The sequence below is a fragment of the Halichoeres trimaculatus genome, unplaced genomic scaffold, assembly GCF_033239565.1.
Source record: "Halichoeres trimaculatus isolate MK-OKI-2021-1 unplaced genomic scaffold, fHalTri1.1 fHalTri1_scaffold_8, whole genome shotgun sequence".
In the NCBI taxonomy this organism is placed as follows: Eukaryota; Metazoa; Chordata; class Actinopteri; order Labriformes; family Labridae; genus Halichoeres; species Halichoeres trimaculatus.
Window position 1 is genome coordinate 29,073,957 of NW_027437186.1, and position 12,176 is coordinate 29,086,132.

General features: G+C 39.4%; 1 protein-coding gene across 1 annotated transcript; it reads left to right on the plus strand.

The window, feature by feature from the left end:
- The first annotated feature begins 44 nt into the window (after positions 1–44).
- gfral (GDNF family receptor alpha like) lies at positions 45–10,027 on the plus strand. The gene is made up of 9 exons (XM_074676230.1): positions 45–486; positions 720–848; positions 1,271–1,438; positions 2,942–2,998; positions 3,097–3,412; positions 7,019–7,278; positions 7,364–7,447; positions 7,534–7,615; positions 7,817–10,027. Exons 1-9 carry the CDS (start codon positions 459–461, stop codon positions 7,884–7,886), a joined length of 1,194 nt encoding a protein of 397 aa, XP_074532331.1. The 5' UTR covers positions 45–458; the 3' UTR covers positions 7,887–10,027.
- Positions 10,028–12,176: the final 2,149 nt, after the last annotated feature.

Consider the following 12,176-nt stretch of genomic DNA (forward strand, 5'->3'; position numbering starts at 1 on the left):
CATGCTTGTGTACATTTAATACAACTCTAACCTACAGCTAGTCACAGTACCACCAAGGAATCAACAAAAGCAAATCCAAAAGTAACTGTATTATACATAGATGTTGCAAAGAAGAACATTTTGAACACATATTCTCAAGTCATCCATGTCTGTTCTCCAAAAACCTTTTTTTTTACCTGTGGAGGCAAACAGCTCCTTAAATACATTTTCCAGAAACGTCATGCTCACTCTTTGTTTTTCATCAGACCCAGTGTTTTGATATTTTTCTCTGAGCTCTGTTTGGCTGCTGTTATTTGATTACATTCAGTAAAGGTCCAGCCCTCAGTAGATGTCCTGGTAAATGTGTTACTTCCCGGAGTCTGTGGTTGGTGAATCACAGCTTCAGAGCTGACACCAAAGTGAGGAACAGATCAGCTGCAGGACAGCCTCATCCTCTTTCAGCTTTAAGAACAGGAAACATGAACCCGAGAGCTGCAGTCATATTTGGTGAGTGTCGATAAAATAACTGTTTTTTCTGACTGTGAATCATTAATTAAATCTTAACCTTGCTGCTTTGTACTGTCTGATTGAGCTGTGAGAGTTGTGGTCTTTGATAACTTGCATGAATGATTCTTTGAACCTAATTTTCTATGACTCTCAAAACCTACAACAATATGGATGATGTGCAAATCTCTTTAAGGACAAATACATACAATTTTAGGAGTTCATTTCTTTTCCAGGGATTATTTTTCCTCAAATGTTCATCCTCAGCATGTCACCCCCAACTCCTGGCTGCTCGGATGCTGTCCATACCTGCATGTCAGATTTGTGCAGGCAGGAGCAGGCACTGTACGGCGGTATCTGTGATGGTGAGATGTGATTTAAAAATAATCCTTGTTTCTGAGAAAGTGTGGACTGGAGAATGGTGTGACTCTGATGTAGCCGTTATTAAAGCAATGATTACATGTCCTCAGGAGATCTGGGATGTAAGGCTTGTTTCAATTGAATTGCAGCTCTTCTTGTAAAGTTTAATGTAATAAATCAGGCAGTAGCCTGGAGCAAAGTTCATATAACATCATGATCCTTCATGACCAGATAAAAACATCTTTTGCCTTTAAGATATGTTTGTCGTAGCCTTAACTCTGTGGATTTTTCCTCACACTTGTGTACAAACAGACAATCAGAGCAGCTGCAGATAGAAAACACCTGCTGCACACACCTCACTCATTCACTCGCTCACACGTGGAAAATCCTGTTTTTCTGCCTCCCTCCTCTGTTTGTGTTATTCAAGATGGAGCATGCCAAATAAAAGGCTCAGCAGGCTGTAACATGACCATTCAGGCCATACTGGACCAGTATCCCTCTCTGCAGGGGTGTGTGTGCATCTGGAAGGAGGAGGAGGAGGAGGAGCTCTGTGGCTCTATACAAGCACTCGCCACACAATGCAGCCTAAAGACAGGTGCAGTATCCTCTGTCGAGTTTGTGATGTGGAGTATATAAAGGGGATTTTATTGTTTTTTGTTTGTTTGTTTGTTTGCTCTGATGATCTGTCTAGACGAAGACTGGTTTTAGCCATGGCATATATAAAACACGTAGTCTCAGTGACATCATGCAGAGGTGGTGTTTACAAAACTGAAAATACTGACCTATGACTTCTGATCTGCCTAGAAATGTGCAAAGAGAAAGACCCTCAACTATGCCCTTAACAATGCAAGTGTATGCTCAACTCTAAGCCTTAAAAAGATAAATAAAAAAAGAGTGCATAATAGAAAGTTCACCCCCAAGAAGTTGTTAGAAATAATGGAATTAGCTCTTGAAAGCCAAACACTTTTGTAAAAATGTTCATTTCTGTTGGAAAGCACGTTTCCTCAAGCATCAATCTCCAATGTTTAACAATGAAGATGTGTTGAAGTGCCAAAAACTGTTGTTTTTCAAATGTCCTTTTGCAGCTAGCTGCAAAAGTAATAAGCAATTACAGTGGTAGATGAGAATTCAGAAATCATGGTCATTACAGGGAAGGTCAGTACGCTGAAGTTAGAAATCAGCACAGGCAGAGGTCACAAAAAAGGTCTGGAAAAAGATGGTAAAAACAATTTAAAACTCAAGGGTAAGTAATAGAAAGGATGAAGGAGGATAAGAGATAATCTGACATGGAAGTTAGGGAACACCAGGGATTAAGTAGGAAGGGGAGAGAGCATAAGAAGACAAAGGTGCAACGCATTTAGGACGGACCCAGTGATCAACAGAAAGGAAGATAGGCTGACAGGGACTGAAAAGATAAGACACAAGTTAGCAAAATATAACAGGAAAATAATGAATCTAACTTGACAGTCCAGACAAAAACCCAACACTTCCCAAAACCAGTTATTCCAAACCAAGCAGGAACCTCTACTCTTAAATATCAAGCTTTTGTGGAGGTGTTAAAAACTGCAGTTCTTCCAGTGTCCACTTGAGGCTGGCTGCAGAAGCATGAGACACCACATACACACTCCTTCAAAATGCTGATCCTTACTTCAGCAAACATGTTTACAGCCTGATTTAAAAAAACAGTTTATATTAGTACAGAATGTAAACATTTTTTCATAACTTGCTATTTTTTAATTAATTAAACTTACAAATTATGCCCATATAAGGGCATGGCTGATTTTGCTGAGAGGTGAGCCCCCTGTAGCTGTCTGTAAAGGGGCTAAAGAAACAAATATGTGACATCACAGAGACCACGTCCATAAATTATACAGTCTGTGCAAAATTATACTTTTTTATTAAAACATACCACTAAAAGACAAACTTACTTCTTGTGTTAGAGGGTGATTCAGATGGCAACAGAACATTTCACAAACCACCACAGCACAAACTTGTTGTATTGCTTTGTAAAATGTTCTCTGTAGAATTTATATTTCATTTTATTATAAAGCAACACATTAAAAAATGAATAATAATGTATTGCCCTTTTTTTCATCAGCTCAGCTAAAGAGGAGCACACTGATAGAGTGGCAGTCAAGCAGTTTGATAAACCATGGTGAGAATTCAAAACAACCTTAATTCATCATTTGTCAGAATTTTAAAATAAAAACCAACTGAAGGTTTATAACACTTACTATCATAATCTTTTCTCAGTGTTGGATGATTCTGGATCCTGCTTGGACAGACTGAAAACCTGTGTCGGTGATGCAGTTTGCAACAGGTTCCTGGCACCTGTTCTCCAGGTGTGCAGCGAGGAGCAGTGTGACAGCCTCAGCTGTCAACAAGTGACTCAGCAGTTTTACAGCAGCATGCCCCCCGCTGTGGCTCAGTTGCTGGTCCTGTGTGAGTGTGAAGCTTCAGATCAGAGCTGTCTGCACATGAAAACCTCACTGCACAGCGGGACCTGTGGAGACTCTACATGGATCTGCCAGGAAACCATCATTCAGTGTGCTCAGGACCAAACCTGCAGGTATGATACTGTTCTATGTACCTCTTCAGCCAATTGTGGCCTGATCAGTTCATTGAGTTTGCAGCAGAATGTGCAGAGCAGAAAAACATAGACACTTATCAGCTTTAATGATATAACCACTTGACTTTGGTTGGGGTACATCCTCCATGAAGCACAGGTGCCACATCAGAGAAATGTGCTCGTGAGAAATCATTACATGTGAGCTAAGTAGGGAAGCAGCCGCCAGTGTCAAAAAATGATTGAAGGAGACATGAATCAATAAACCTTGTGAGAGAGGGAAGTTAAACAGTGACTTTCACCCCTTATCTACCCACTCATTCATGGATTGCAAAAAGCCTGTGCCGTACCGGTTAATTCATGGCTCATGAAGGAGGCTTGGGGTACACACTAATGTTCTCTACTTCTGGACAGTCACAGGGTACATTTTCAATTTGCATCTAATTGACAAAAAGCAATTACTCTGAAAACCTGGAGGGATACCTGCCAGATAGCTCAAGCCCCTCTGAGCTCCAGTTACCCCCTCTTCCCTGTGATTTCCACTGCCCTCTTGCAGAGGAGCTTCACTTACAACACTCACTATACCTGAAGACCTGAGGGTTGAGATATTAACTCATCACCCCTCAAATATGAAAGAAACAAACTGGGAGAAGTGAAAAGATTACTATTGATGATTATTTCTTTGTTGTAACAACGCTTCTTGGCTTTAATCCTAAACTGTTGTAAAACCTGTTTCTTGCATGCTCAAATTTGTTAGCAACATGTATTTTTGATGTGAGCAGCAGAGCTGCCAGAGATTGGCTGCATGCAGTCAGCTATTGGACTTACCCTTCTGCAAACCTTGACAGCAAATCTATAGAAGACATCCTACAGATTCTACATGCCCACAGGTGGAGTAAACTGTCTTCTTCAGGAGATTGTCAGCACCAGGGGTTACAAGAAGTTCAAAGGAAAAGTCAGTAGTGAAAGCAGAATAAGCTGTTTGGCATTGGGAAAGAGGATTCGGAAAATAAGTTATTTCACCACAACCCCAGACCAATGGAGCGCACAGTGACACAATATAGAAAGCAACGACAGGCAGGCATCAATAAATGCAACACTGCTGTTAGCCTGTTAGCTTGGAGGATAATCAGCCTGGTCTTTGTTGCAGATTAATTTGTTAACACTTGGAAGGATGGACTTTTGGAAACAGCTGTTTGGCATTGGTGCTTATTTAGCTCTGCTGCTCATAAATGCATGTTGCTTACGTGTGTTTTTATGTTTTACTAACATGTGGCTCCATTCAAAAGGGAAAAAGGCTTTCCAAGATGCATTGTTACAAAGGAATAAACACAAGTATTCTTTCTTTTTATGCCAAGTTTAGTTTTCTGATTGTCTAACAGAATTGGTGTGTTGTGATGTAGCAACGCCACCTGGGGACTTATACCCAAGGAACTACACCTTTGGTAAAGACTTATAAAGGCAGGGGAAGAGTTTGAAAATAAGTTCAGAAATTTATTAAATCAAAACAAAGGAGGTTAGCACTTAATAATCATACCTGAGGGGGAGAAAGAAGCATAAAGTTAAACAATTCAACAACGAACAAAAAGTGAGGGTAAAAATTTAGTTTATTTTTACAATATCTAAAATAGGCCTACTACAAAAATAAAAATAAAGATAAAAAATACAAACTACAGTGAACCCCCAACATAAAACTAACCAAATTTAACAAGAAATCCAAGTAAATAAGTAAAATTAATTAAGCGAAACAGCAGCAGACCTATATGCAAAAAGAAAATCAGTACCTTTAAATTCTACCCCAAAAAAGGACAATAAACTTCAGTGCTACCTGTCACGTACAGTTGAAGTAGCACTTGCTGATTGTAACTTTAAGAAAGGCCAATCCCCTTCATTGCTTCCCTCTGCTTTAAAACAAAAATATACAATAGCAACCATTGTGCATGAATATCTGTCATTGTTGTAGCCAAGTCACAAAACCTTAAGTTCAAATGGAGTCTCCGTTATCAGAGACAAACTTCAAGACTAGACCCTTATCCAAACCATTCACTGTTTGAACGTCAACTGTGTGTGACTTTTACATGTGCAGAGAGCACATTTCCTTTATTGATAGAGTCTGATTCATGCTGGATATTGAAATTATGAATGAAGTAACTGCGCTAAGTGCATTTTGCAAAGTGCATTGTGCATCATACATTAAGAGAGAGAACATACTTATTATTTGAAAGCAGATATCTGATGAACCCAACAATACCAACAACCCATCTGCTTTTATTCAGAGCTGTAATTAACCAATCATCTTGCATCCTGTGGTTGAGTCAGCAGTCAGTGTTATTGCTAGCTTTCCAACAGTGACATTATCAACAGAGCCACTTCTTTGTTCACATCCTGAACAGTCTATTACAGTCTGAGTTTGTCTCCTCAGTTTCTCTCTCCTCTTCTTCCCTTGTTTGTATTTTCTGCAAAATCAAGTACTAGCCTGATACTATGTGTGCCTCTTAAGGTTCCATGCCAAGAACCGTTCTGAATAGGAATGAATGCGCACACACCGGGGGGTGAACAAATGTCTCAGACCCCGCATGAACTGAATAAATGATTTGAGTTAAAAAAAAAAAAAAAAAAAAAAGAATATTCCAACCAAACAGTCTTAATGATAAACAAGTTTAAGGCCTCCCCTCTTCTTTGTTCTGATGCAGTCAATGCACAAGTCTGAGTCCAAGTTGAGACACAGGCTTTGAGACTTTCTGGCTCAAACAATCCTGTGAGTCCTAAAATATAACTCATTCTGTGTACAGCTTCATCACCTCATAATTGGAAAGATGTCAGAGTCTTAAAATACATCTGTGAGAACCAGAAAACAAAACGTGATCATCAATGTGATGTCCTTGGACTGAAATAACTTCAGTAAATAACAGCTTGTCTTTAACAGCAGCTGTTTTGTCAAACAATAAAAGACTAATTGCAGAGCTTTTTCCCTCTATTGATTAAAAATGAGTCTTATCTGAATAGGGTCAGAATTACCCTCAGTCTTTTTACTAATTGATTCTAAACGTGTTTTCCTTGTTTCTGAAGCTCAATGCTTCATTGTTTCTTTATAAATTGTGGCTTTTATCTCAAAATTTGTGTTCTTTTGTATTCATTTATATTCATTCTCATTTTTGTATTCCAATCACTGAGGTCCTCGAAAAGCTCCCCTTTTAAATGTTTCTCAGAGGATTTCTGTTTTACCTGGCCTCTAACTTGTGTCTTTCTGCCTTCATATAGATTTTCTTGTACTGATTTTATTTTAACTTTGAAGTTCTTTAAAAGAAGACTGTTCTTTTTTCACTTATTGTCCTTATTTTCTGTCTCTGCTATTTTTAAAGCACGTCTGGCTTCATGTTTGAATGTAGGGAAAGTGCTCTATGAATAAAGATGAGGTAGAGTTCAGAGTTATGTCTTACCTCACTCTCCCTTCAACCTTCCCCACAAAGCTGAAAAACAAACTGAATTGTAAATTTACAAAGATGAAACAACCGTCCATTGTGGCATTTCAATAAATAATGGATGCACTTCATGTGTTTTTCTGAAAGGTCTGAATACTAAACATGTTCTTTTTCTCTGATTCACCAGAAAACTCTTGAAGACTTTCAGAGAAAGATGCTGGAGCTCTGAAGAGGCTCAATGTAGCAACACTGACCTCCAGTACGATGAGTGCAACAGCAGGATGGACCCCACTCTCATCCTTGGTTCAGATTCAGAATGTAGATCATCCTTTATTGCTACACTGGGCACCATACTTCACCATCCTTGTACCTGCAGAGGAATATACAGTGAAGATCTAATGATGTGCAACAAGATTCATGATGTTTTTCACAACAGATCACACTTCAGTGAGTAGAATTTTAACAAAAGAAATTTGTGTTTATATTTTAACTTGTTTATTGGACACTAAAAGCATTTTGTTACTCATTTCAGTGAAGTTGTTGAAAAAAAGCAGCATTAATCCTTCAACACCTCCAGAAATTAACCAATCAGAGGACGATCTGGCGTGGTCGAATGGTAGGTTTCTGCCGGCTGTGGATAAAATGAAATTATAATCTGTTGCATCGATAATCTGAATAATGTTTTCAATTTACTATTTTCAGATTACCTTCTACATATTTTTGCAGGCTTGTTACTTCTGGGGGTGGTAGTAGTTCTTCCTTTGGCTGTTATCAGTGGGATATGGTAGGTAAATCATCATTTAGTCAAAGAAAGCTCATTTTAAAGAGACCATGAGGAGTTTATTTTTTCTTCACTGATTCAGAGAAGACTTATTAAAAAGATACATATTCTGTTCATTTTTTTTTTTATCATTCAGGTTCACAGTGAATTTAAATCCTTCTTAATTTGATGGTCTCACTTTTCATTTCTGTTTTTTTCTTGTAGGTTACTGAGAAGAAAACAGAAAACAAAATTCCACCATCCGCAGAAAAGCAGTTTTGTTGTTATTCACTGATATTCATGCATGTTTTCAATGTTTGACCCAAAACAACTTCAGTACACAACATTATAATCATCTGAATACTATTTTGTCATAAGGTTTGCACAGATACAGCATCAAGGCAGCTGTAGGAGATGATATTTGTAGTGTTTTCTTGTCCTTAGCAGGAGTTTTTTTTCTCCAACCCCAAAAGAAAAGTATTTCTTGTAAAGCTTTTTCAGAACCAGAGGTCTCTTGTTTTCTTGTCATGTGTTCCATGCTGACATGAGTCATTAGTGATCATATGAAAACAACACACCTGAATCATCAGAGTACACATTACACATCACCAGCTGATGATTTGTGATGGTTTGCCTCTGCCGTTTGCGTCATATGTATCTGAAAATAAACTTCATTTGTGGATCTGTGGAGCTGGAAGCTGAGATAAATAATTTTGATCTTTGGATTAAAAAAAAGTGTCAGTAAACAAGCCTGCAGTTCATCCTTCAAGATGGGGATGTTTAAAAAAAAAAAAAAAACACTGTATTTAGGGCATTTAACCTTAAGAAGAAAAGGAATATCTGAACAGAAAATGTGTTTAGAGGCAGGTGCTGAGAAAAGCTCTGCGATGGTTTATTCCTGGGTGTTGTCAGAGGATCACAGCACCATGAATGTGTGATTTGGAAACATGAGTTCTGTAAAGTAAGAAGGAAGACAATTTAACGCTTGGTAAACAAACAGCACGGCTTTAAATTCTGGGGCCAGTGGAGCCAGCGGAGCCAGGCATGTGAGAAATATGTTTCCTTTTCAACCAGGAGATGCATTTAATTCCAATTCAGGTATACAGACCATGGTCCCCTGGTGCATATAACTTATTTAAAGCAGAAGAAATACTTGACTGAGAAGTCAGTTGGCAGATTTGATCAATAGGTGTGCAGGTTTTCAGCTTTTGTTGGGCTTTTGTAATCCACATAGATAAATCTTGGTGTCATCAGTAGATCATTTTACATCCCCCGTCTCATGTAAAGAACTGCAAGGTACCATTCCAGGAACTTAGTGGTTCCTGTGGCCCATCACAGGAACCATTTAGGAACCATATCCACATTCCCTGATGATTTCTTGAAGTCCTTGAAAGTTAATGCAAATCAGGCCAGTGACATATAAAGTGAAATAAAAGTAATTGGATTACACTGCCAGGCCAGGAGAAGGCATTAAGACAACAACGAAGGCCTATCAGCAAAAATAAAACCACAGAACAAGAGAGATCAGCCAAGATTGTAATTTATAACACAGCATTTAGCCTGTTAGCATGGAGGATATTCAGCCTGTGATGGTGATTTTTTGCACTGTAGGTGTATTTATTGCAGAGCTGTTTCCAAAAGCCCAAAAAGACCACTGAAACTAAGGGTGATCTCTGCTGTTTCAAGGTTAAAGATGGCAAAGATCAACCTGTGGTTTGGCTTAAAAACCAACTGTGTTGATTGAGTACTTCAGCAGGAAGCATCCCTCTCGATCGTCTTTAGATCATCATTAAATACTATCTGAGGAGGGGATAATGACACATACATAGAACTAAACTAGGATGTATTCCCAAGGACTTGTTCTGTGTTTGAACAGCTGTTGTAAACTGGATATCTACTGACACATTCAACTGATGGTCTCTAGTTTACAAGGTCACTCTTTATACTGCAACACTGGGAGCTGACGGAGACACATTTACACTATCAGTCTCAAAGAAGACAATTTTTAGAGTTATTAAACCAAGCCAGTCACAGCTGGAGGCCATCTCATGTAGACAGAGGGTGAAAGAAAGCCTGTGGGTGCTCCACCAATCAGAAACCTTCAGTTTACAGGCCCAGCTCTCCCAAGTTCCAAAACCTCTGTAAAGTACCACCATTTCTAGTGGTATGTCAGTTACCCAAGAACTGAATCCTGAGTTTGAAAAGCACCTTTTTGTAAAACTAGTCACAGACTCCTGTTGCAAGAGTGTCTTTTGCACCCTTGAAACAAAGAGAGTATTTTGTCACGCGCCTGCAGATTACAAGATAAAATGCTGTGCACAGAAGATAAGAAACACCTTTTGGGACTTTGAGCTCCATTTGGAGAGTAGAAAAACAATCACAAACAAGAGATACAGAATCAGGAGCAGGCCCTCCAAGAATCCTAGTGTGTGTGTGTGTGTGTGTGTGTGTGTGTGTGTGTGTGTGTGTGTGTGTGTGTGTGTGTGTGTGTGTATGTTTGTGTGTGTGTGTGTGTGTGTGTGTGTGTGTGTGTGTGTGTGTGTGTGTGTGTGTGTGTGTGTGTGTGTGTGTGTGTGTGTGTGTGTGAACTCTGTGCCCTCTGCCTGTGTAAGGAATGAAAATCATGATATGATTTGTGTTTTTATGCCAATGAAGTGATGCTATTTAGGAGCAGGGAAGTGAAGCAGTACAGGCTCCATGTTACAGGCTGTTAAGACTCAATCTTTCATCCAACCAACATGTCTGGGCTGTGGGAGGAAACCCACACACATGACTGTCAGTAAACACACAGCCACATGCAAACATCTCTTCCCCCGCTTGTCTCAAGACAGAAAATTCCTTCTGTGCTTATGTGGGAAGTAAGCTGAGGGTTGCTCCTTTAAATGCTCTTTGAATCTTTCTGTGAGTATTTTTCTGTCTGCATCAAAGTGTACTCAGTGTTCTTGACATCTTAAGGAAGCTTTTTGAAATCTAATAAAGGAACAATTTTCCTCCTAACCTTGTACATCTCTCATTATTTCCTTCCTCTCTCAGGACTTTTTGTCACCCTTAAAGTCATTCAGACCTTTTTGTTTGCTCTCACACCAGATTCCCCTGGAGGATTTCAGGCGTGCTGAGCTCTCAGCTGCCTTACTTCGATTTTGTTCTTGACAGCATCAGGTTTGGAGAGGTTAGGTTATTGTTTGAAGCTTTTTCTACAGAATAAAAAAATATTGTTTGTGTAAGCGCCTGCAGGACTCACCTTGAAGCCTGTGTGTGCCTGAAATGATTTGCTCAGTTTTCTCTGATGGCTGCTCCTGCTGGAACAAAGGCGGACTATGCCCTCTTACTCCTCTCAGTCCTTTGGCAGGAAGGCAGAATTAAAAGGGTACAGACATGGTTCACATAGTCAGGGTTTTCAGTAGATTTGAGTTTGTCTGACTTCTCTGCACACAAGTTGAAGTTTTCTTTCAGTTAAGAATGTGTTAAAACTCGAACACATTCCTGAACTGGTAATTTCTGGTGATCAATGCCCTGTTTGCACAACAACTTTTCATCAGACAATGCTAAAACATAGTGAAAAAAATTTGCGTTTCCACAAAAACTCAGAGGGACTGAAAACGGTGTAGGGAGTATGCCGGGCCTGTAGTCCGCGCTTTAATTGTCTTGTCCAGAAGCCGCTTTTGGTAGATCTCCACCGAGTAGTTGAGCCGATTATCTGGTGTATTGGGGAATACTAAGTGAAAAAGTGGAGCAACAGATGCACATCTTGTTGAAAGACAGTCAGCAGATTCAGCAGCACAAGCACAACATGATAGTTCGTGACAATCATAACAACGGTACTGCTGTCCTGTTGTATGCGCTCATAAGAAGCAGAGTGTGACGTCAGCGTTTCCATTGAAAACGCCGGCTTACTGTTTACACGGCAATGGTGTTGGCAGCGTTTCAGAAAAATCCCACTCTGGTGGCTGTTTTCGAAAGTTTGTGTCTAAGTTCAGCTGAAACGCTGTTTCCGTGTAAACGCAAGGCTGAAACTCAACAAAACTTTTGCATCTCACCCTAAAACCATTGTAGTGTAAACAATCATATTTGATTCCATAGAGTCAAATGGTATTCTCAATACTCTGTATCATTTGAGCCAAGTTCCAATCTACCAGAGGTCATATAAAACATGGCCGTTGTTTCTGTAAGGTATTGAAACTCATCCCCCATACAATAAATATAAACTTTTCAGCAGAAAATGTGTTTGTTTTTTCCCCCATAGTCCGTACACATGTTACACATGTTTATGTTTGCTAAAAGATTGGCTGTCCAGAATGTTTGTCTCCTTTAACTTTTGGAGCTGGCCTCCAGTGGACACTGGGGGAACCGCAGTTTCTTCATATTTCAACACGTAAGTTTGCCACTTGTTATCCACAAGAAGTATACATCCCAAAATTCTCACCAACTTGTAAAGTTTTTCTTCAAAATGTCCCACTATTGTTATTTCTTCTTGGTGTCTCACTAGAGCTACATCCAGTAGTAACAGCAACACTGCCCCCATTGTTTCCAGTGGTACTGTTCTGTTTGACCCTGCTTTGTGGACACATGCAAAAATACATACAAA

Coding starts and splice junctions, on each gene's coding strand:
- gfral (XM_074676230.1), top strand. CDS start 459: ATGAACCCGAGAGCTGCAGTCATATTTG. Junction 849..1,270: donor GTACGGCGGTATCTGTGATG/GTGAGATGTGAT, acceptor GTGTTATTCAAG/ATGGAGCATGCCAAATAAAA. Junction 7,279..7,363: donor TCACAACAGATCACACTTCA/GTGAGTAGAATT, acceptor TACTCATTTCAG/TGAAGTTGTTGAAAAAAAGC.